This window comes from Platichthys flesus, chromosome 7 (assembly GCF_949316205.1).
Source record: "Platichthys flesus chromosome 7, fPlaFle2.1, whole genome shotgun sequence".
Lineage (NCBI taxonomy): Eukaryota > Metazoa > Chordata > Actinopteri > Pleuronectiformes > Pleuronectidae > Platichthys > Platichthys flesus.
In genome coordinates this window covers 3,541,808-3,564,174 of record NC_084951.1, presented here as the reverse complement: position 1 = coordinate 3,564,174, position 22,367 = coordinate 3,541,808, and the positions used below count along the sequence as shown (strand labels likewise).

The 22,367-nt window shown below is 42.2% G+C and overlaps 1 protein-coding gene across 3 annotated transcripts in view; it reads right to left on the bottom strand.

Moving 5' to 3' along the window:
* flna (filamin A, alpha (actin binding protein 280)) overlaps nucleotides 1–17,726 on the bottom strand; it is a 46,930-nt gene extending 29,204 nt beyond the window's left edge. For all 3 annotated transcript variants that reach the window (XM_062391145.1, XM_062391148.1, XM_062391147.1), the window contains exons 1-2: nucleotides 17,487–17,726; nucleotides 10,427–10,909 (exon numbers count right to left, since the gene is read on the bottom strand). In XM_062391145.1, coding sequence (XP_062247129.1) covers nucleotides 10,427–10,796 — 370 coding nt within the window. In that variant the 5' untranslated portion in view covers nucleotides 10,797–10,909; nucleotides 17,487–17,726. The remainder of the gene's footprint in view (nucleotides 1–10,426; nucleotides 10,910–17,486) is intronic.
* Nucleotides 17,727–22,367: the final 4,641 nt, after the last annotated feature.

Genomic DNA, 22,367 nt, shown 5'->3' with positions numbered 1-22,367 from the left:
CTGGGCTTGAGGAAGATAAGACACCCAACCCAACATAAACACCACAGCGTGCACACACATGTTGCAATAGGATACATTTTTTATCTTCTTTATTTTTGCATACGAGTGCTGGAGCTGCGGTTGGGGGCTGGCGCTACTGAAAAGGCTGAATATTTAACTGCAGCATTAGGAGGCCCAGAAAGTTCTCTGGCCAAGAGCTGCAGCAAGAGTTTGAGGTTGGGGTCAGAAAGTATGGAGGTCTAAACCATAAAAGGGGGTGATGGAATATATGCACGATCAAGACAACAAGCCAGTCAGTAACACATGCAGTCTTTGTCTCACAACATGATCTGTTCTTTGCCTACATTCAGAAGTACATCTGCCAGTCCCTCTGAATTTGCGTTGTGCTTACATGCTGCCCACCCTGCTCTACATTATATATCAGTTGCTCCCAGTGGAAAAATACACTCTGCATAGTGATAAAATAAAGCAGGTTCAGGTCTGTTTGGATAACCCATCACCATGGGAACTTAGAGAGAACTGGGTCATCTGAATAGCGACAGAGTGGCAACTCAGTCTGTTCAGGAATGATATGGAAAGGGAAAGCAAGAAGCAGAAGATCTGATGTGGAGGAAAAATGGAAAGAAGAAGAGAGGAGGGGAGATGAACCAGAGAGAAATGTTGCCTGAAAACACAGATAAATATGACTGACGGCTATAAATTTACATTTGTACTATTAGGGGGGGAGGACTGGTGTGAACATGTGTATCACAGGTTGGTACTTGCAGCAGGAATGCAGGATCAGGAAAAGTAGGGGTGTGTCACATAGTGAAGTGAGAGCAGGACAGGACCACAACAATAACACGCGTACAGAAAAGGCCACAGTATCAAACTAATGATTACTTTATATATTGATTTGTATCTCTATATGAATATATCACTTATTTTCAAGTTTGAAACAGGACCCCGCCTCGGCCTGTAAAATCTATCGTTACTAGAGTTTGGTGAGCAGTCAGTGCCCACTGACCACAACTCGCCAGTGTGAAGCATCAATTCAGGTTTCAGGCCTTTCATCCTCATCCCGGGTGTTGCTAGGACACATTGGCACACACTGTCTGATAATGCATGCTTACGTGTTGTTCTCTGATTCATGCCTCTCGCACACAAAAGCCACTAAACATGCAAGGAATCTGCAAGCATTCCCGGCAGGCCACAGCGCATTAGCCTGACGGAGAGCCCCATATACGGACACACAATGCCGCAGACTGCCCCTTTGCTGACTCACAACTGCCCCCCTCCACCCATCTAGTGTGTGTGTGTGTGTTTGTGCGTGCTTGTGAGAGAGAGAGACCACAAATAGAGAGTGTGTGCGTGTCTGTTGATGCTCCTTTTGCCCAAAACTCCCATGACTCATCTCTTCGGCTTGCTGGTGCAGCCCCCACCAACCCTACCTCCCACCCCCAACCCCACCCCAGGCAGTGACACTGCTATGACATCATCACAACCCCTGACCCACGGCCTGACCCGGTCCCTCTGGAGGAGGGAGAGGGGGTGGGATAAACGAAGAGCGTCAACGGGAGGGGGAATGGTCCTGTTCAGTATTAAGGTTGTATTGCAACATCTGGAGCAGTTTAGTCCCATGATCTTGTCAGGCTCAGGACAAAACCACACAGCAGGTCTAGATAGAGCTCTCTCTCTTACCTGGTAATCGCTTATGGTGTCTTTATATTTATGCAACGCCTAGACCTCCTTGTTAGTCCGTCGACCATACGTTTTCATAAGGTCCATGTTCAGAACTGTAACTCTTGGTTTGCCGCTTTAGGTTTTTAAAAATGAGGATGTTGAAACTGCATTAAAACTAAAGCATATTGTCAGTTTATCAGGACGCATACATCTACACATCTGTAGTCATCCTGGAAACACTGGGCACAATCACCTGGCAAACTCCTAAGACAATAACACACACACACACGCACACAGGCATGCATGCACACGCACACAACTCCAATATCTGGAAAAGTGGCCTGAGAAAACCTAGTCAGACAGAACACAGTGAGGAAATGTTACACATTCCACTGTGCCCTTATCGCTCAAACACACACACACTCTCTTACACATGTTTAATATAGCAGCATGTACAGTGTCCACCTTACTATAATGTTCCTACTACACAAAGTGTCCCTATAGGACATGAAACATGGGTAAAATATGAAAAAACTGATCAAAGCAGTTGCTTTACAACTGTGACACGAATTCAGTTTGTATCTTCAAACTTCCAAACTATGAAAATCTTTGACCTGGAGCTCTCTTTTTCTTTTCTTTCCCTCCCTCCCTCTTTTAACTCCATGCAACAAACCACACTGGAGCTACTACACTTCCTCCTCTTCCTTTCTACTCCTTCCAGTCATCCTCCCTCCCTCCCTCCCTCAGCTGGAAAAAAAGTTCCTCCTGGTTTTTTAGCCTTAAAAGGGCAGAAGCAAACTGGATCTTGGCCTCCCTCCCATTCGCTGGGCTCTGGTTACAGACAGAGGGAGGAGGGGGTGGAGGAACAAGAAAGAGAGGAGAAGAAGGCAGGGAAAACTGCTGTGTGGGACATTTTTAAAGCCTGCACTGACATGAGAACCCGACTAGGATGGGCTGAGATATGTTCATTTGAATGACGAGACCAGAGAGGCTGAGAGAAAGTGTAGTTTGAGGGGGACAGACGTAGAAAGACAAAAATGAATAACATGAGGGGAGTGGCGAGTGGGGGCAGGCTAAGACAGAGGCTGAGGAGGTGAGAGGAGGACACGGGCACCACATAAAATGATGAACGAGGAGGTTTAATAAATACCATACGGCTGTAATCAACTGTTTGTTTCCTGGAAATATCTTAGAGCTACGATCGACCTTAAGAACAAAGACTGGGTTCCAAATAATTGATAGTTCTTGGTCTGGCAAAGACGATTCAGGTCTGGAAAAGTAGATCCCCTCGAGACGTTTTTCTGGCACTAGAGCCCCAGTCTACTTGTTGGTAAAATCTGGTAACATTATATCAAAAGCCATCTTCCAGTGCACTTCTCTTGGCTTGATACAAAAAACATTTTTATGTTGAAAAGACATTACGAGATAGTGCCATAGGCGTTTATGTGCCACTTATTTCAAAAAATAATTTTAAGATTCAGTGTGTAGAATTTAGTGACATATAGTCACTGTATCATTGCATGTTGCATCTCAACACCCCTTACCTCATCCTACCCTTCCAAACATGAAAGAGAGCCTGTGCTAACCTCCAGTTATCGTAAAAACTCAAAAAGGTGTTTAGTTTGTCTGGAAAAAACATGGCAGTATTTAAATATTTTAATATAAAGGGGTTCATTCTAGGTTAAAGAAAACAACAATTCGTACAATTTATATGAAACACACTAGTTAAAACAGCATATTCAATTGCCAGTAGATCCCTTCACCTAAATCACCTAAGATTGTTGTGAGTACATTAAGAAATTGTTTGCTTTATGGCTGCGTGTTCAGTCTCAACATGAGGCATAGGGTGCAGGGGCAAGTTTCCAACGATGTAATGCAACAACCTGAATACCACGGTGCTGAATGGAAACGTGCACTCTGCTAATCCTCAGTATCCACTTGACCAGTCCCCTTTCGCCTGCCGAACAGGAAGCTATGCTAACAATAATGAGCAAGCAGGAAGTAATCCGTTCTGACCCAACATAGTTGCTAAAGTCTCCTGTTTTCTCACTCTGTGCCCAACATTCCTCTCCGCCCTACGCCACCACAGTCACTCTCACGTCCATTCTGTTCCTGAAAGGAAAGATTACATTCGATGCTGTATGACATCCCAACACAAGCAGCCTCTTTGTAAACAAGCTGCTGTATTTAGATGTCCCAGCGGGAACACATAGGGCGCTCTCGCCTGACGATGCAGTTACTGGAGCCCAGGGAACTGCCTAAGCATTATTGCTGTGCAGTAATTACTTATAATAAAACAGTAATTTGTTTAAACCTGCATTAACTCATGTTTTTGGCACTCTAAACAGTCAACTGTGTCTCAAACTGTTTCTGTCTGCTGCAGAGAGGATTACGTACAATGTGTTTTAAAGGGGTTCTTTAGCTGAAAACAGTTGCTTGATGCTTCTAGAAATAACACTGATATGGTCTAAGTAAGGGGGGTGAACTGAAGGAATAAAGTCGTGGGCTGCGAAACCAAAAGAGAGGTTAAGGCTACATCCTTACCACTACGTTTATATGTAAAAACGGCATTTTAACTAAAACAATTTCTATCTACATGAGTGTTTTGGCTCGGAATCTGTTTAATTTCCAACATGAAAATCTTTCATTTGGGCTAAGACTTGTAGAAAGATAACATGATAAGATTGAGAAATTACAGATTTATCTACATGTCATTTTTTTTTTTTAAATCCTAACTTTGACAGTTCCATATTTCTATCAAGCTTTTTTCACGGTTCTGAACGACAAAGGTTTGGACCAATCATCGTCCTATGAGGGAGGAACTATTGACTGATACAGGCGTGTCTTAGGTGTGAGGACAGGGAGAACAACAACAAAGAGTCTCCTGAAATGGTTAGCGTAGATGCTGCTTTAGCATCAGTTACATCAGAACTGGAGAGAATTGTTTCTTGAAAGAAAGAAGAATAAAGCATGACATTGAAGATTTTTCTTAATGGAAGAGATATTCTCACCCTGACTTGTGACAAAGGATGGGTGTAATGGCCAACAACAAATATCGCAATAGTTTTAGGCTATAATGCGATACACGATATATAGCTCGATATTTTGAAATCTCCTCTAAATCACTTTATAAATTTAAATTCATAAAATTCCACCAGTTGCGTTCAGAAAGAATATGGACTAACTGTCAATCACTGTCCCTGACCATCTTAAACTAGCTGGGACTCTTCACTTTCTTTCTCTCGGTGCTCACGGAGTCTCTTCCCTCCTCCCATGATACAAAACCACGCATGCACGCAGGAGAGTTTTCTGGATGGGCGGGGGGAGAGAGCTGTCTGCTGTAAGAGGGGCATGTGAAGAGAAAAGCAAAACTCAAGGAGACTTTCTTAAAACATTCACATGACAATTTATACTCGATGGTCACGATGTAGTCATTTTATACATCTCACATGGTACAAGCTGCGATACATCGAGTAAATTCAATATATCGCCCACCCCTATGTGTGACGTGACAGATGGTTCATCCTGATGGTTCAGATGGTACTGTGGAAGACTCCATCTGCTGTATCAGGTCAGATATATTGCTATCAATGTTGGTTTGAACTAGACAGTGAGGTAACAGAAAGCCTAGAGTTTGTTTAGGCAAGTGTGCTTAAGGTAATTTAGAAACAGTGTCACCATTAGAGTTTTGTGCTGAATAAGCCGAGCGGTGACGAGAAGAAGGAGGAGGGATTTGACTATAGAATCTCATAATTGAAGTAGATCAGTGAGTTACAATGTGCCTGTTCTAAACTTTTCATACAGAAACATGGGCAACAGAAAATCGTTTCTAAGTGAAGATGACACCTTTCCGAGAGACACACTTGTATGCCACACATGTTCTTTCCAGTTATCCAAGGTATGTCAACGCAGGTCAACAAAGACAGTGAATATTCTACGCCGCCATAGACAAAACTTAAAGCTAAACTAGGTAACTTATTACAGAACAAAAAAATAATTTGTTTATCATATGAATATAAACAAAACACACACTTGCTTGAATTTACTTGCCATGCCTGATGCAAGGAGCTTAAGCAAAGCTACAGAACCCCAAAATATAAATTCCCTGTCATGTAAGAAGAAACATTCTCACATTTATAAACAACCACACACAACCTTGTACTAATAACCTTTACCATTACAATTAAATACCAATCGTAATTTTAAACCTAAACTCAAATCTAAACCCTCAATCAACCCTTTTGAAAAGTGAGGACCAACCAAAATGCCCTCACTTTCCCAAAATGTCCTCAATACTAAAGGTCTTTACTCATCGTGGTCATCACAAAGATATCTGTACACACACATGCAGTCTGGAGGAGCTAGGGCTTCCAATTAGTAGACAGCCCGCGCCACTCCTTGAGCTACAGCTGCCGTCCCAATTGACTATTTATCAAAATAGCCAGTTGTACATTTTCTGTGACTAATAAGCGGTTCATTGAAGCTCTAATAGCCACTATTGGCCAGTGTACAGCCAGAGCCAGGCTTTGTTTTATGGCTTAGAAATTCTTTTTTTTATTGTTACAGGCAAACTATATTATTTTTCCTCTAAAACATATGATAGAAAGCAATAGTTTTTCCAACAGAATAAGAAAAGCTTCTGCAGAACAGGCTCAGAATCAGAATCTCCTCTTTAGTATCAGTAATGTAGAACACATATTATTATTATGTAACAGTATAACAATGAGGAGGCTGGTTGTTACTACACAGGCGTCTGTCTCAACCTTTATGTCTCTGATCCCAGGTAAAGACAGGGGAGCAGCAAGGTACATAGTTACACCACAATTCTGTTCGTTTCCCAGCCTGCCTGTATGGATGACGGGGCAAGTGTGGCATGGTTGCCACCACCTTACTGTTACTGTTTCGACACAGCACTCAGTCAAGTAGACATAAAGAAGTGTTTTGAAGGGCTTGAAAATATGGGTGGGCTGTATTAATCAAGGAGTGAACGTCTGCACAAAGAGCACCACAACCAATTAATTAGATGGTCACTAAGTCTTGATGTGCTTTGTGAGTGTTTAAGTACGCACAGATGCACACACACGTAAGCACAGCTATCCTTATTTACTTTGTATTGACTTCTATTGATTGTGGTCAGCCTAATACAAAACATATCCTTACCCTTAACCATGACTAGTTCACAACTTAACACAGTTCACATATTACCACTTCACTCAACCAGGAACTCAGAAATGCTGTTTTGCCTTAAGAACCGAGCTTTGGTCCCCTTGAGGTCTACTGGTCCTGACAAGGTCAGTGTTTATAATGGAAAGGTTCTAAAGAGGTAATAAAAATGAGTACACCGACACACAAACACACACACACACACACACACAGAGAGAGGATGCCAGGCGAAATCATTGAGCTTGATCGAACATGAGTGTGATGAACACCGGTAATATGCACGTAAGCAATCTCTCCATGTGCACTTCAGGAAAGGCCTCAAATAACTCTATGCTAAAAGATAATTGATAAAAGAAATCATCAAGTATGCAGACACATGCAGACCACATGGTGCCTTTTAGCATTTCGTGACGGTCTACCAGGGTGCCTGGGCCTGTTAATAGGGGCTACCGTCATTGTCTCTCCCAAGGCTCACTCCACTCCCTGCTAGATGGCAGCCTCGTCACTCCTGACTGAATACATAAGAGTTCTCCTCTGGATTCATCAGCAGTCATGTGACTGGTGCCAGGTGATGCGGAGTTTGTCAGACGTGCAGAAAGTGAGATCCCCTTCTGTTACATGTTACATGTAATTTGGCTGACGCTTTTGCCCAAAGCGACTTATAATTAGTACACTCAACATTTATGAGGGGCCATTTAGGGGTTCAGTAGCCAAGATTTAAGCTGGTGGATCAGACCACAGGTAATGATGCACAGATATTTTTATTTTTTTTATTTAAATTGCATCACTGTCGGAGGATTATGACGTACAACAACAACGTTTGCCTGTGGAAAAGCTCAGAATACATTTTTTATGTTTATTATAAACTTAGTTATAATACTTTTATGTTAAAAGCAGGTTGACTGATGAAAATGTAGTAATAAACTTGTCTGCAGCAGTTTTTGTTGTAATGTGTTGCTCTTCTTCCATACTTTACCTCCAAAACTCTGAATTATCTTGTGCCACTCATAAAAAACTAAAACCAACACTACAACAGACTATCTCAAAATTGCTCTGTGAAAATACTGGTAAATATAAATCAATTAGTATTTATCATCATGATATTTTTTATAGGAATAAGGAGCATTATCACCAGAGAGAGACGACTGACATGTGCTACCCTCTCTCCTCTCCACTATTTTTTATTTCTGTCAATGCCACAAGAGCAATACATGATGGTTTATATACAGTAGCCCAGTAATGTCCAGGAGATCATAGGGCCTGGCTAACAGTTTCCCCTTGTTTCCTGTGTTTAGGCTAAGTTAACAATCTGCTCCACAAACACAAGTGGCACGGATTTTCTCATCAAACTTTTAGCAAGAAAACCAATCACCTGTTTTTTCAAAATGCTTATCTTTTAACTTTACTTATCTATTAAGCACAAATTCCAAACATTAACTTCTTCAAGCGTCTTCATTGGATTTATTTTCTTCTATAATTGTAAACTGAAACAAAATGGGTTTGGGGTTGATTGGGGTCAGGCTTTTGATATCACGTCAGGCTCTGAAAGTTTTACATTGCCTACTTTAGTATAAATTACATATTTATTAATGATTTGTATTTGGAGCCCTTGTCCTGTTCGAACCCTCCATCACCATGACCATGGTTGCTTCTTGGGTGGAACAGATTCCTAGTTAGTCTTGAGTAACTCACGATGACAGTGTTACAATAACTACTCTTGCATATCAATATATGATGTGAGTAAAAGGAGAAATGAAAGAGACAACACCCCCTGCCCCAGCTAAGTCATCAATAATATTTTTTAGTTTAAAGTTAAAGTAAAGGAGAACAGAAAAACAGACAGATCTAAAAAGCACAGAAAGAAGGCAGGAGTGTGGACATCATGCTGAGCAATGATGCCAGTTCGGTAACTTGTGGTGAGTGTTGCTGGCTGGGTGTGTCCACTTTCTGAAATGAGAGGAGGAAGTAAAAGAGGAGAGCGGACTCCTCTGTGATCTGCAGATTAAATGACTCAGAAGGAGCAGCTCGGACGAGGGTGAGTCAGCTGGATGCACAGACAGAAAGACAGACAGACAGAGATGAGTAGGGTGGCTCATGGTTCCTGGTACTGCATTCTCAATAGTACCAGCAGTGCATTTTAAACCCATCAACCAGCTGTCATCAAGATAAGAAAAATGCAGCGAACAGGAATCTTCCTCCTAATATTGAAAATAAATGTTCCTGAGGTGCACCACATTACAAACTACGACTTACAGATTTGTAACTTATATCACCAGCCACATTACTGTCTGTACTGATGATGTGATCTGTTCACAGCAACTCCACCTTCTTCTACCTCTCTGCTGAGATGCAGTTTCATTATGTCTGACCTGGTGTTCAAACGGATCAGGCGCCTCACCTGTCGGCTGCAGTAGGGAGAAGTAATGTAACTTCTCCCTACTGCTCCAGAGCGTGTGTGGAAACTGTGAAGTGAGCAATACATCCCCCAGCGGGATGATAGGAGCTTACTCACATCTGATTCACAGTCACAAACACTGTGTTAACTAAGCTTTTGTCTAAGGGAGAAACGAGTTGTTGTCTTTCTTCACACCAGGTGTGTGAGGGCAGTCATTCTCAAATAAATATTGACTTAAAAATTAAATTGAATTAATCAAGGAGCCTTGACTGTCTCTCTGAGCCACGTATCTCGCAGACACCAGAAGGCTGTACTTTCCTAGTTTTTTACTGCAGCTAAAGTACTTTCATACACCTTCATTCAGATGCATAACTGCAAAATCATCAGTGTTGTGAGCAGGCAAGCAACTGCATGTAGGCAAAGCCCGTTAAAGCCACTTTTATGTCATAGAGCGTGAGCCAAGTCCTGTGTAATGCTGTGGAGACCCAGCCCACTGCACGACATTAGCACAGACAATAGCCCTGTGTCTCTGTGTGTGTCTGTGTTGGTCTGTGTGTGTGTCTGTGTCGGTCTGTGTGTGTCTGTGTGTGTCTGTTTGTGTCTGTTTGTGTCTGTGTGTGTGCAGGATCAGCTCTCCTGTCCTACTAGGCCTGAAGCACATCCCGGCTCACACAGTTTGGCTCGGACCGGCCCAGCCCAGCTCAGGCGGCAGGGGAACAGAGAAAGCCTGGGGCCCCTCTGCACAGTCAGACCCCCTCCTCCCAAAACAACCCGCCTCAAATCTGGACAACCAGAGACAAAAGCTCAGCGGCCCTGGACACCGGGGGGAAACGCCTGCTCACACAATAATCTTACCAACAGTGGAAACTTTACTATAGAGTTCACTTACACTTCTACACAATAATTAACTGTGGAGTGTTTTTTCACCACTTTTTCTTCACAGGGTGACTGATGCATTTCTTCTCGCTTGGAAGTGGACATGCTCAACTTTCTTGGGTCACACACTGCAGGTCTGCACACATGCACGGTTCTTTAAAGTAGACACTGCAGTCCAGTTCAGCTGCTGCGTTAATTTCTCCATGAAAATGAACCATGAGTCAACACAGCCCAGCAGAGAAGCAGAGGACAGGCCACCTGAGTGGAGGTGGAGAAGCATATACACTATAGGCATCCATTCATTACAACCCAGCAGTGTGTCGGACCCACCTATGGACACCAGCTTGATGTTCTCCTTGTCCAGGAACTCCAGAGCCACCGACACGTTCTCCAGCTGCATCTGGCGGAAGGTGGGCCTCTGGTTGTACTTTCTGAACATCTTCTTCTGGGACAGCACCTCCAGGAGCCCGATGAGCCGCAGCCCGTCGCTCAGGTCCGTCTGCAGGTTGCCGAGGCGCTTGTTGACACATTTCAGATGCTCGTTGCACCAGCGGGTGAAGGTGTTCTGCTGGATCTTCTTCCACGGCGCATCCTCGGCCAGGTCCTTCTCCGTCGCGGGCATTTCTGCGTCCTTGTCCGTGGAGACAGCGTTGGGAGCGGGCGCGGCGCTCTGGTGGAGCCGGGGGTGGGAACCACTCATTTTTATCGTCTCGGCTGTCTCTCGGTTCGCTGGCTTTTTTTTCTGGGTGGAGTCTGCTCAACTTTGTTCGGCCGCTCCCTCTCTCTCTCTCCCTCTCTCTCTCTAGCTTGGGTCTGAGAGAAAAGAGAAAGAAAAGAGTTAACTTGAGAGGTTATATATAAATATATATAAAGCATGCTGTAAGCATTACAGAAACAAAATGAACGTTGTGCTTTTACTTCGAAGACAACTTGCTAAAGAGGAAGTGACACATGAATGTTGCTGCCCTAACACAAATCAGCTCCAGTGACTTGTATCGTCTGTGTCAGTCCGATATGGTGAAATAAAGCTTATCAGAATGAAGTCAGATATTATTGATGCAGGCCGCCAGTTGCCAACCACTGCTGTAATTTATCCGAGGAGCTAGAAGAAGATTCAACTCATTCCACACACAGAAGCCCACTACACTGCCCCCACTAACTGCTACAGTGTGCAGGTCACTTGCTCATCTCATGTTTTTTTAATATTGACGTTTGCAGAATTATTAGGTAGATGGTACAAGTGATGAAATCGTCCAATGAGTCAGCTACAGGGAAATGGTTCACTTTCCATGTATCTACAAGACACCCCCCACCCCTTCAGCTTCAGGCTCATTGAAAACAGACCTATTTAATTATTCTCTGACCTTGATTGTCACAGTGTGTTATAGGAAATCTCTATTTGTCTGGCAGACACAAACAAGGTCAGTAGCATTGTGAAAATATTTGATGAGCATTAGTTTTTCTTTCCGAGTCCTGATTTATCCCTTGTCACCTCGTGATGATATCTCCTTCATTCCATCATGAGTCACAGTTAATGCTGATGCCACTGGAGAAACAAACTGATACAGATTACACGAGTCTGACCTGAGCTCTCTGTGTGCTAACACCCCATTTCAAGAACAGTGGGACAGATATAAAAGGCTCACGTTCAGGGTCCCTGGGAATAAATTATGCTCATGTTCATGGGTCCCATGCAGGCATCAGTGTAATACAGTAAATATGTCAGCTGTCCACTGGGACATGCAGGTCAGTGACTCCTCACAGTGTCAGAGTTATGTTTGTTTGTGTCTGCTGACCTGCTTCTTGCAGCATCGTTCAACATCTCTTTTCTGTCAATTTCCTTGCAGCCAATGTAACATTGGGTGCATGTATTTTCAGTGTTTGCAGCCAAAATTTCTGCTCTTGACTGGGTGAACGTGTGTTTGTGTGATGTCACCGTGCTGTTTGTGAACTGCAGCCTTATCTTTAAAGGGGTTACACACAGCGAGTGTCTAGACACCAGCCGTATCCACCTCCTCTGTTTGTCTGCGCTGTACTGACCAAACAGCCAGATGAGATCACACTCCAAATATGCACTATATGATGCACTTATGACAGCCTGCATGTTTTATAGCAGCAGGCGGTTTCAGAAAATGGAAACAATGGCACTGGTGGACCGATTAATTAGGAAAAATTATTTATTTTCGCTTTAAGCTTTTATAGATAAGCTTTCTAATTGTGTACATCTCTCCCCAAGTTAGACACAGAGAATGAGAGACACAGCAAGGAGATAAGGAGGGGCTGAGGCGGCAAATATTGTAATCCAGAAGCCCTGAACATTTTCTCACTGTCATTATTCTGATGGAGGACTTAAGCAGTTACAAAACAGAGATCACAACTAGAAAGATGACAATATGACCAAATTATGATTATGCCTCACAGCTAGAAGGTTCCAGGTTAGAATCCCGGTTCAACCAAGATCTTTCTGTATGGAGTTTCCATGTATGTCTGTATGTTAACCCTTTGATACGCCGACCTGTACAGGTCCAACCTCACCTCTCGCCTAGCTGGTCTCAGCTGGGATCAGCTCCGGCTTCTCATGCGACCCTCAAAAAGGTATAGACAATGGATAGTTGGATATGATTATGTTGCCAGGCTGTTTTTCAATGGAAGCAGTAGTTTAATTTTCGTGCAGCAGCTGCTATGGTGGTTGGAGATTATCTCAGAATTTGAAAAGTGAAAGACAGGAACACACGTCATAAAAAGAAATGCAGCATGATAGAATACTGAAAACTGAGTTATAGAAGCTAATGAACCGGAGGCTGGCTGAGACATGGTGTTATAAATTTGGCTTTTTATTGAGTTGCATTATGGGATTTGTAGGTTCCTGCATTTTTCAAGCCTGACTCATGCTAGGAATGAAAAATCTGGACATCTTGACCTCTGCTGCTTCAATTTGAACATTATCTTTGTTTAACCAGGCTGAAAGTGCCACAGTGAATCAATCAAATTCAATAAAATTGCATTCACAAATTACAATTTGTCTCATAGGGAAACATCCAAGAGGATTCTTGTTTATCCTCAACAAGAGTAAGGAATAGCTTCAAAAACGTATAAACCTCAGAGAGAGACAAATATGAGGGATCCCACTCCCAGGATGGACAGAAGTGCAATGGATGATGTGTGTAGCTGAACACATCAATAAAATTAGATTATTTACAACATTGATTAGGGTTATTTTTTTTTACATAATGGAAAGGTAAAATGTCTGATAGAAATGAAGGGAGAAGTAATGACTATTGAAATGGAGGAGTTATTGCCAGTAATGGTAGAATATGTGAGCAGGCATATTGTTATTGTATATCAAGCAATCACTGGATAAAATGTACAAATCACAACAACACACATACACAATCTGACATTCTCGGATGAATTTTCTCCCTGTCTGTAACAGAGCAGCAGGGGCTGTAAACACAGAGGGAGAGATGTGACTCTGCAGCTTTTTTGACTAAATAAGGAGCTCAGTGCCAGGAGCCACAGTGTGGCCAGCAGCCATCAAGAATGCTTTGCCTCAGTGTGTGTGTGTATGTGTGTGTTTGTGTGTGTCTGGTCAAGGGAGAATCTAAAGAATGCCCTCACCCTGGAACTCCCAGCCTTAATAATGGCCCAATAAAAGAAACACACACACATACACACATATGATGTATATATCTGTATGCTTTTACGTGCACCGGGCCAATTAAAACAATAGAACAATAGATTTAGAAAGTTCCCTCTAGGTGTCTTATTTGCTCCATTCTTCAACTTTCCATTACATATAAACTTGTCACAAACAATTACAGGCTTTGGCCACAATCAAGGTATAAAACTTAAGAAGACCATGGATAAAGATTATGCAGGGCAGGAGAGCAGCGCAGATTTAATGACACCAGCAGAATTCATTGAGGGACATTGAGGCATTTAAGACAGACAGCTTTAAGCTTCAAACTGATGGACACACTGAAAGAGAAATGTCTTCAGGCCCCCTCCTCTACCTCAGCTCATGCTGAACTTCAAAAAGCAGAATGTTGCCTGGACTGAGTGAGAGCTGGTGAAACATTCACTGAGTGGAGGCCTATTGTTTCACTGGAATTCGCCAAATAAACAGGAGAAAAAACACAGGGCGGGGAGAGACAGAGTACACCAAGACACATTTACATGTCTCAGAGTCTGTAGACTTAGCAACCCCTCATTGATTTGTCATGTGCCTCCCTCTAGTTTTTATTCATGGCACTACAGTTTTCTGCTTCCCTTGCTACACATCCCCCCTAGCCTTTCCTTTTCTAAATTTGCCTACTTCTTCCTTATTTCTCCTTCAGTCTTCTTTCCTGTCTCTGTAATCTTGACTCACTCTGGACATCTTCACAATTCTTACTTAACAATTACGTTCACATATTGTGTTTTATTTATAAATCCTCTCTGACATGTTTTCACATATATTCATCAAACGTCAGTTGATGTGTATATGTTTGCATTTATTTGAGTTAAAGGGAGATTGAAACTTACTTGTCAGGATATTTCATTTCATATTGGGGACATCCTATAAACTTGTGACTAAGATTAACAATTATACATAAACTAAGCATTACGTTGATACATATATTTACATACAAAATACATCAGGAGCTTATCAATTAAGATTCAGTGGTGCACTATCAAAGCAGCAATATACTCAGTTCCTACACCGGGCCGCATCAACAATATTAAGTAATTATATATACTAAAACAACACATTATATACATTTTTGTAAACCTTTAGTGCATTTGGCTGCAAATAGCTATTTTAATGAAGGACCCTTACTATTTAGACAATGGTGTTTCAACCAGGATTTATACATTACTAAGATACATAAATGATACTTAAACCAACAAAAGTTTGTTTAATTGGGTTTAAGTCGAGCTCTCCAAAAAACACTAAATCCAGTGGTGAGATGTGTAATAATGCTTAATCCTGTTATAACTGTAATTTTACATTTTGCTTACACATTGAACCAAAGCTGACAATGAGGGCAACAGTAGCATAAACTCTCCTGGATCAACAGAATCACATAGCTCCCGAAGAGGGGGAGCTTCATGACGCTGCATTATGACAAATCAGATCACCTTAATATGAATATTGATAAATTAATATGAACATTAAAAGTGCTGACAGCCTGTGGTGTATATAAGATAATATATTAGACATGATTAGATAAGTTGAGGTGATTGTTGAGATCAATGTGAGCTTAACAGCGTCTCCTGCCAATGATGCTTCTATCATTATAGTATCACGGCTTCTCGCCATCACTCGCCACACCCAGTCAGCCGCAAGTCGAGCACAGCAGAACTCAGCAAAGGAAGTTAGGTTGATGTACGCTGCAGCCAGGCAACGCCAAAACCACATGACACACACACACACAACAGTGTCGTGTGAAGAAGAAGGCAGAAGTCAGACACACTGATTACAGCACAGTGAAGGCTTGCCCCTATTCTCTCTCACCCGCTCTGTGTGTGTGTGTGAATGTGTGTGTGTGTATTTGTGTGTGTGTGTGTGTGTGTGTGTGTGGGGCACATAGTGAGTGAAAGTAGGCCAAGACATGTCAGTTAAGGACAGGTTTGGTCTACATTGTTTCTCTCTATATGCCAACATAGCCTCCTTTTCTTTTTCTCCTCATCACCTCGTCATTATAAAGGCCAAACATACAAAGTCATTTGTAGGAGTCACTTGCAGTAACCAGCAGAACTCCTTTAATCTGAAAAAACACTTTTCTCAGCAGTGCTTTCAATGAGCAATGTTCAGGAATGTTATGACGTCAGTGTGAAATTATTGATGTTGAAAATCAAAGAGGCACATTCCAGCCTTTAAGTCTCATCACCAAAGATGTTTCAAAGAAAGGAGAAATATATTTTGACTCGGGCCAACTCTATTGCAACCATGTTCAGGACGGTGTTAAAAACTTGCACACTACTTAGACAACAGCGGTCCCATCTCAGATTAAATTCACTCAAACTGGATTTAACACAATTCTTAAAACTGCTCTTAACTCTCAAGCACACATATTCAGTTTTTTTGGGTGGGTGTGGGTTCATCTCCTGATGATGTATCGATCAAAAAAAGATTACCTCTATGCAGCCCACCTAAATATTGTACCAAAAGGGTTTAAAAACACAAATATGCAGAATTTTGAGGAACTTTCATTAGGTGAAAAATATGGATTTACAAGCTCCATGGGGTATACAAAACACTACTGTGTCAATCATTGTTTGAGTGTTTTACAACAACAACAACAAAAATGTAATATATCTATTATTAATAAAGGATATGTTCTGCTTCATCCATCTTACATACAAGCATAAGAATATGTATGTGTGCCTGTGTGTGTGTGGGCCGGATATGTTATTGGTACATAAATTACTGTCATATGCAATAATAATATGGGGATGGGTCTTCCTTATGTAAACCGTTACATTTTAAGGTGGAGACATGTTTTAAGGGTAGGATAAGGTTGAGTTGAGGTTAGGTTTAGGTTTAGCCAGGGATGGCGCTGAGGATTGCTGCTGTGACTTAAACTCTCCCACAGCTATTTTTGAGCATAGGGAGCCTTTGACCCACGGATTTCATTGCCAGCTACTGCTGTTGTGAACATGATTAATAAAGTCAAGAGAGACACGACTACCGAATCATTCATATTGACATACCTTTTTCTAGTGTTTATAATATCTTTATCCTGTTCCTTTTATTTAATTTTATATTTATATTTTTGTATCCATGCTTATGCAAAATCACATTACAGCAAATACCTTGTATGTGCTTGTCAATAACCTCTCTCTCTCTCTCTCTGGTGGTCTCTCTGCTTCCCTTTCAAATTAAGACCCTGTGATGAATATAATGAATGAGGAGCTGACTAGGTGAACTACGTGCAGACGAGAGGACCAGGTGGACTTCCTGCTCCTGTGAGACCCGCTCTCGGCGGCGGGGGGCGCAAGTGGCCACCACTGCCCCCCAGAGTAAAGATCTGCAGTCAGTGTCCGTGTATTACCTTATTTGGTTTGGAGACCCTAAATGTAAAGGAGATGCTGCTGCTGCTGTGGTGCTCATAAACCAAGTGTAGGAACAAGGTGATGCGCTCCAGGGGACGGAGACAAACAGTCACACTACATGAAAAGACGTAACAGTGTAAAGCAGGGTGGAGAAGTTAGTGGTGCTTCAACCCGGCGAGACCCTCCGGTACCTCACCCCTGTCAGTGCGCTCCCTGCGCTCCAACACACTCCAAACGCACGGCCAAACAGACAACCTCACAGCACACTCTGTCAATCTTCAGAAAGGTGAAAGACAAGTGTCCCACAGAAACAAGCATCTTCCGTGTCCCTCACAGCGGGACAGACTCTTACCTGTGTTGCAGACTGTGACCCTGGACTCTCCGCCGTCTCTCTGCTCAGTGCGCGCAGCAGCTCTCACTGGGTTGTGTTTGTGTCTGTGTGCGTGTGTGTGTGTGTGAGCTGCACTAAGGTCCCGGACCTCCCTCCCCACAAACAGTCCCAGTGGGGGGAAAAGGGTTTACTGCTTGTGCCGGGTGGCGTAAAGGAAGGAAAGAGATAGTCCCTCCGCTCTGTAGCTCTTTTCTACCTCTGCGTCTCTTCTCTCTCTGAGAGCCTTAATTGGTAAACGGCTAAAGAATCGGAGGTGCTGGGGGTGTTCCTCTCTCTGTGCCTCCTCTTTACCAAAATATGGGTGACGTGATGACCGCGCCTTAGGGATAGTAAAGGTATGATGTCACCGGCCCACGAAATGCACCTAATTATCCGATCTCCTTTAAAAAAATCATAAACTAGGGGTGGTGTCTCCCAGTGTTTGAGTGTGTTGGTGCGCGTGCGTCTGCGTGTGCGTGTGCATCTGTGTGTGTGCGTCTTTCTATAGTTTTGAGGGCCACTGTTGGTACAAGACAATCATTGTGAGGACACTTTGGCCGCTCCTCACAACTTTAAAGGTTTGTCTGAGGGTTAAGACTTGGTTTTAGGGTTATAGGGTTAAAATTTGGTTTAAGGTTAGGGTAAGGGGCTAGGGAATGTATTATGTCGATGAGTGTCCTCACAACTATAGAGAGATGTGTGTGTGCGTGTGTGTTTGTGTGTGTGGGTGTCTTTTCAGTCATGTCCCAAATGGGTTAAGACTTGAATTTATTGGGTCAGTGGTTTAGGTTAGAGTTAGGATAACGTTAGAGTAAGAAAAGGGTTAAATTAGGGTTAGTGCAAGCATGTACATAGGGGAGTAGTATGAACAAGCATCAATCAGCGATTCAAGTTTGAAACGCTGCTGACCGCATTGTGAGTGGGAAAAATCTGGGAAAGTGTTTTAGTTAGGATGGGGAGAAAGATGTTTGGAAACAAGGAGATAGGCAATCTTGCTGATTGGGTCTTTTTGGTCACGACGAACCCTCACTCGTCTGGCTTATTTCACAATACCTTCTCCCGGAAGAAAACTGCTGGCATTTGCTAACAGCCGTTGTGGAGTTAAAATGGGGGGAAATCTCACAACTCATTATTAACACACAAGAGGCCCAATGTTTAATACTGTTTTGTAAGTCTAATGTGTCTTGGTAATATAATTATGTTTATGTGAATTTTATATAACTTTATATATTCATTTTTTTATATCTAAAAAAATAACTTTTACATAGGTATATACAATTATATAAAATATAAATAAATATCTTTAAACTAGCAAGTACACATTAGACTAAAAACATAATACAGCAAACATTTGATTTTTTTAAACTATTACTAACTAATTTATGGATTGCCATAGACCCTAACCCTATGACAAGTAGAGTTATTTTAGCAAATAGCAAATTAGTTTTGATTGATTCTAAACTAACTTTCTCTTCAGTCATCTTTTCTCTCTCTCTCTCTCTCTCTCTCTCTCTCTCTCTCTCTCTCTCTCTCTCTCTCTCTCTCTCTCTCTCTCTCTCTCTCTCCCTATAACAGTTTTATTATTATTATTCATTGGCTAGTTTTCAATTCACTTTATGAGGGGGACAATTTGACCATATTTAAACATTTGAGGGGATGCCCCCCCCCCATGTCTATTAAACCTAAACCCTGTGCCAATGAGTGTCCTCACTAACATAAACCGTGTGTGTAAATGTGTGTGTGTGTGTGTGTGTGTGTGTGTGTGTGTGTGTGTGTGTGTGTCATTCTTACTCAAGGTTAGGACGTGTTTTAATGTCAGGATAATTAATGCAATATTATGAATCCAGGCCTATGTGTCCTCAAAAATGACAACATGTGTATGTTTGTTTGTGTGAGAGACGCATGGAGAGAAAGAGGGAGAGAGAGATCTGTTTGTCCCCTCTTTCCTGTTATCTGTTATTGTTCAGGCAAACTAGTGCACAACATGGGATGTTTCTCCCTGTCAAACCCTGCTCTGACTCAACATGGTGGAGGGAGGTGCATGTGTGCGTGTGTGTGCGTGTGTGCGCGTGTGCGTGTGTATGTGCATGAGTGCTCTCCAGCTAAGCATTGGCTCAGGAAACAAGAATGTTCGGCCTCTGCTGTGCCCTTACAGTTCATCAGTCTGGTGGGAGGATGGAGGGAGGAGAGGGGAGGCAGTGGGGGAGGAGGAGGTGGAAGCAGATATGTTGGGGAGGTTTAAGTGAGAGTTGAGGAGAATTGTGAAGACATTGCAGATGGAAGAATTGAGGAGGATTTGGATTAGAATAGATTTGTTTTGAATATCTCTGAATTGACTTTCAATCAATCAATCAATCAAATTTTATTTGTATAGCCCATATTCACAAATTACAATTCAACTGTTTCCCTGTAGCACTACGGCTAAAATAACCGGTCTGTAGTTAAACACTCGCACATACCAACCCTTATTCTATCGTGCTTAATGATTCTGTGTTCTGTCTGAGCTCACCTTCGTAGCTATATAGCAGCGATGTCTTCTCTCTCTCCCTGTTGCTCTACTGCTCTCTCTTGCTCCGAGTGTCTAATGTTTACCTACTCCTCTGCCTCCCTTAACAGTAGTGGTACATGTAATAAATGTAGTGTGTTGATAGCGATGGAGGCGAGGCTTAGCGACTTAGAAGCTCGGCTCAGCAGCTTAGAAACTCCGTTAGCTGTAGTTAGCCGACTCCCGCTAGCCGCGGAGCCACCTAGCTTAGCACGTAGCTTAGCCTTAACGAGCAGTCCCCAGACTAGTCCCGTGCAGCCGGGAGCCCAGGGCAGATGGGTGACGTTCCAGAGGGGGCATAGTGCTAGACTTAGAAAGCCCACGATTAAAGAGCCACCAGCTCACGTTTCAAATAGATTCTCTCCACTCAGCGAAGCACCCGCTGATAAACAAACTCTGATTATTGGCGACTCGGTTCTGAGAAACGTCAGGTTAGCGACACCAGCGACCATAGTTAATTGTATCCCAGGGGCCAGAGCCGGCGACATCGAATCTAAACTTAAGTTAATGGCTAAATCTAAAAAAGGTAAATACAATAAAATCGTAATTCACGTCGGCAGCAACGACTCCCGGCTTCGTATGTCGGAGGTCACTAAATTGAATGTTGAGTCGGTGTGTGCTTTTGCTAAAACGATGTCAGACACAGTAGTTTTCTCTGGCCCGCTCCCTAATACAACAGGTGATGACATGTTTAGCCGCATGTTGTCTTTTAACCGCTGGCTGTCGAGGTGGTGTCCTGTAAACGGCGTGGGCTTTATAGATAATTGGCTAACTTTTTTGAGAAAACCTGGTCTTGTTAGGAGAGACGGCGTTCATCCCACTTGGGATGGAGCAGCTCTCTTATCTAGGAATATTACTAAGTCTATAACATGACAACCCATAGTTGGGACCAGGAAGCAGAGCTGCAGTGCTAAACACTTCTCTGCGCTCCCTCTGGATCAGTCACAAAACCCCATAGAGATTGTGTCTGTTCACCGTCCGATTAAATTATTGAAATTAAACAATAATAGAGCGAGAACTCCACACAAAAATTTAATACAAATTAAAACAACCTCTGAAACAATACAGGAAACCCAGACTTTTAAATGTGGTCTTTTAAACATTAGATCACTGGAAAAAAAGGCTCTTTTAGTTAATGAAATAGTCTCTGATTACAACATAGATTTATTGTCCCTCACTGAGACGTGGCTGCATCCTGATGATTATGTCAGTCTAAATGCATCTACTCCCCCCAGTCATATCAATTCACAGGTTCCTAGAGAAATTGGGCGAGGAGGTGGAGTTGCTGCTATTTTTAACTCCAGTCTATCAATTAATCCTAAACCTAAACTCAGCTACAAGTCATTTGAATGTCTGGTTCTTAGTCTTCCACGCCATCCAGGAACCACCAACAGCCAATCATATTTGCCGTAGTTTACCGTGCTCCCAGGGCTTATACTGAATTTTTAAAGGAATTCCCTGAGTTTTTATCAAACTTAGTCCTAAAGACCGATAAAATTATTATTGTTGGTGACTTTAATATTCATGTTGATAATAATAAAGATTGCCTTAGCGTAGCATTTATTTCAATACTAGACTCTATTGGTTTCAGTCAGTGTGTGCACAAACCTACTCATTGTGGTAACCACACACTTGACCTTGTATTATCGTACGGTGTCGCAATTGAAAATTTAACAGTACTTCCGCGCAATCCAGTTCTATCAGACCATAATTTAATTACCTTTGATTTTTCAATAACTGAATATATGCCACTAATAAAAAATTCATTTTCTAGATGTCTACCTGATAGTGCTGTAGCTAAATTTAAGGAAATAATCCCAATTACATTTAAACCCGTATTAGCAGTAGATATAAACAACAAATTCTTTAAAACCCTGAGCTCCATTGAGATCGACCACCTCGTCGATAGCTCTGCAGACTCATTACGATTAACATTAGACTCAATAGCGCCTCTAAAAAAGAAAAATGTCAAACATAGTAAATTAGCTCCGTGGTATAATTCCCAGACAAATGAGTTAAAACAATTATCAAGAAAACTAGAAAGGAAGTGGCGCTCCAGCAACAATGTTGAAAACCTCATAGACTGGAAGAATAGTGTTAAAGAATATAAAAAGGCTCTCCACAAAGTAAGAGCCGCCTACTATTCAAAACTAATAGAAGAGAATAAAAATAACCCCAGGTTTCTCTTCTGCACTGTAGCCAGGCTGACAGAGAGTCACACCTCCACCGAACCCAGTATTCCTCCATCCCTAAATAGCAATATCTTTATGACCTTTTTTAATGATAAAATTCAAACTATTAGAAATAAAATCAACCAT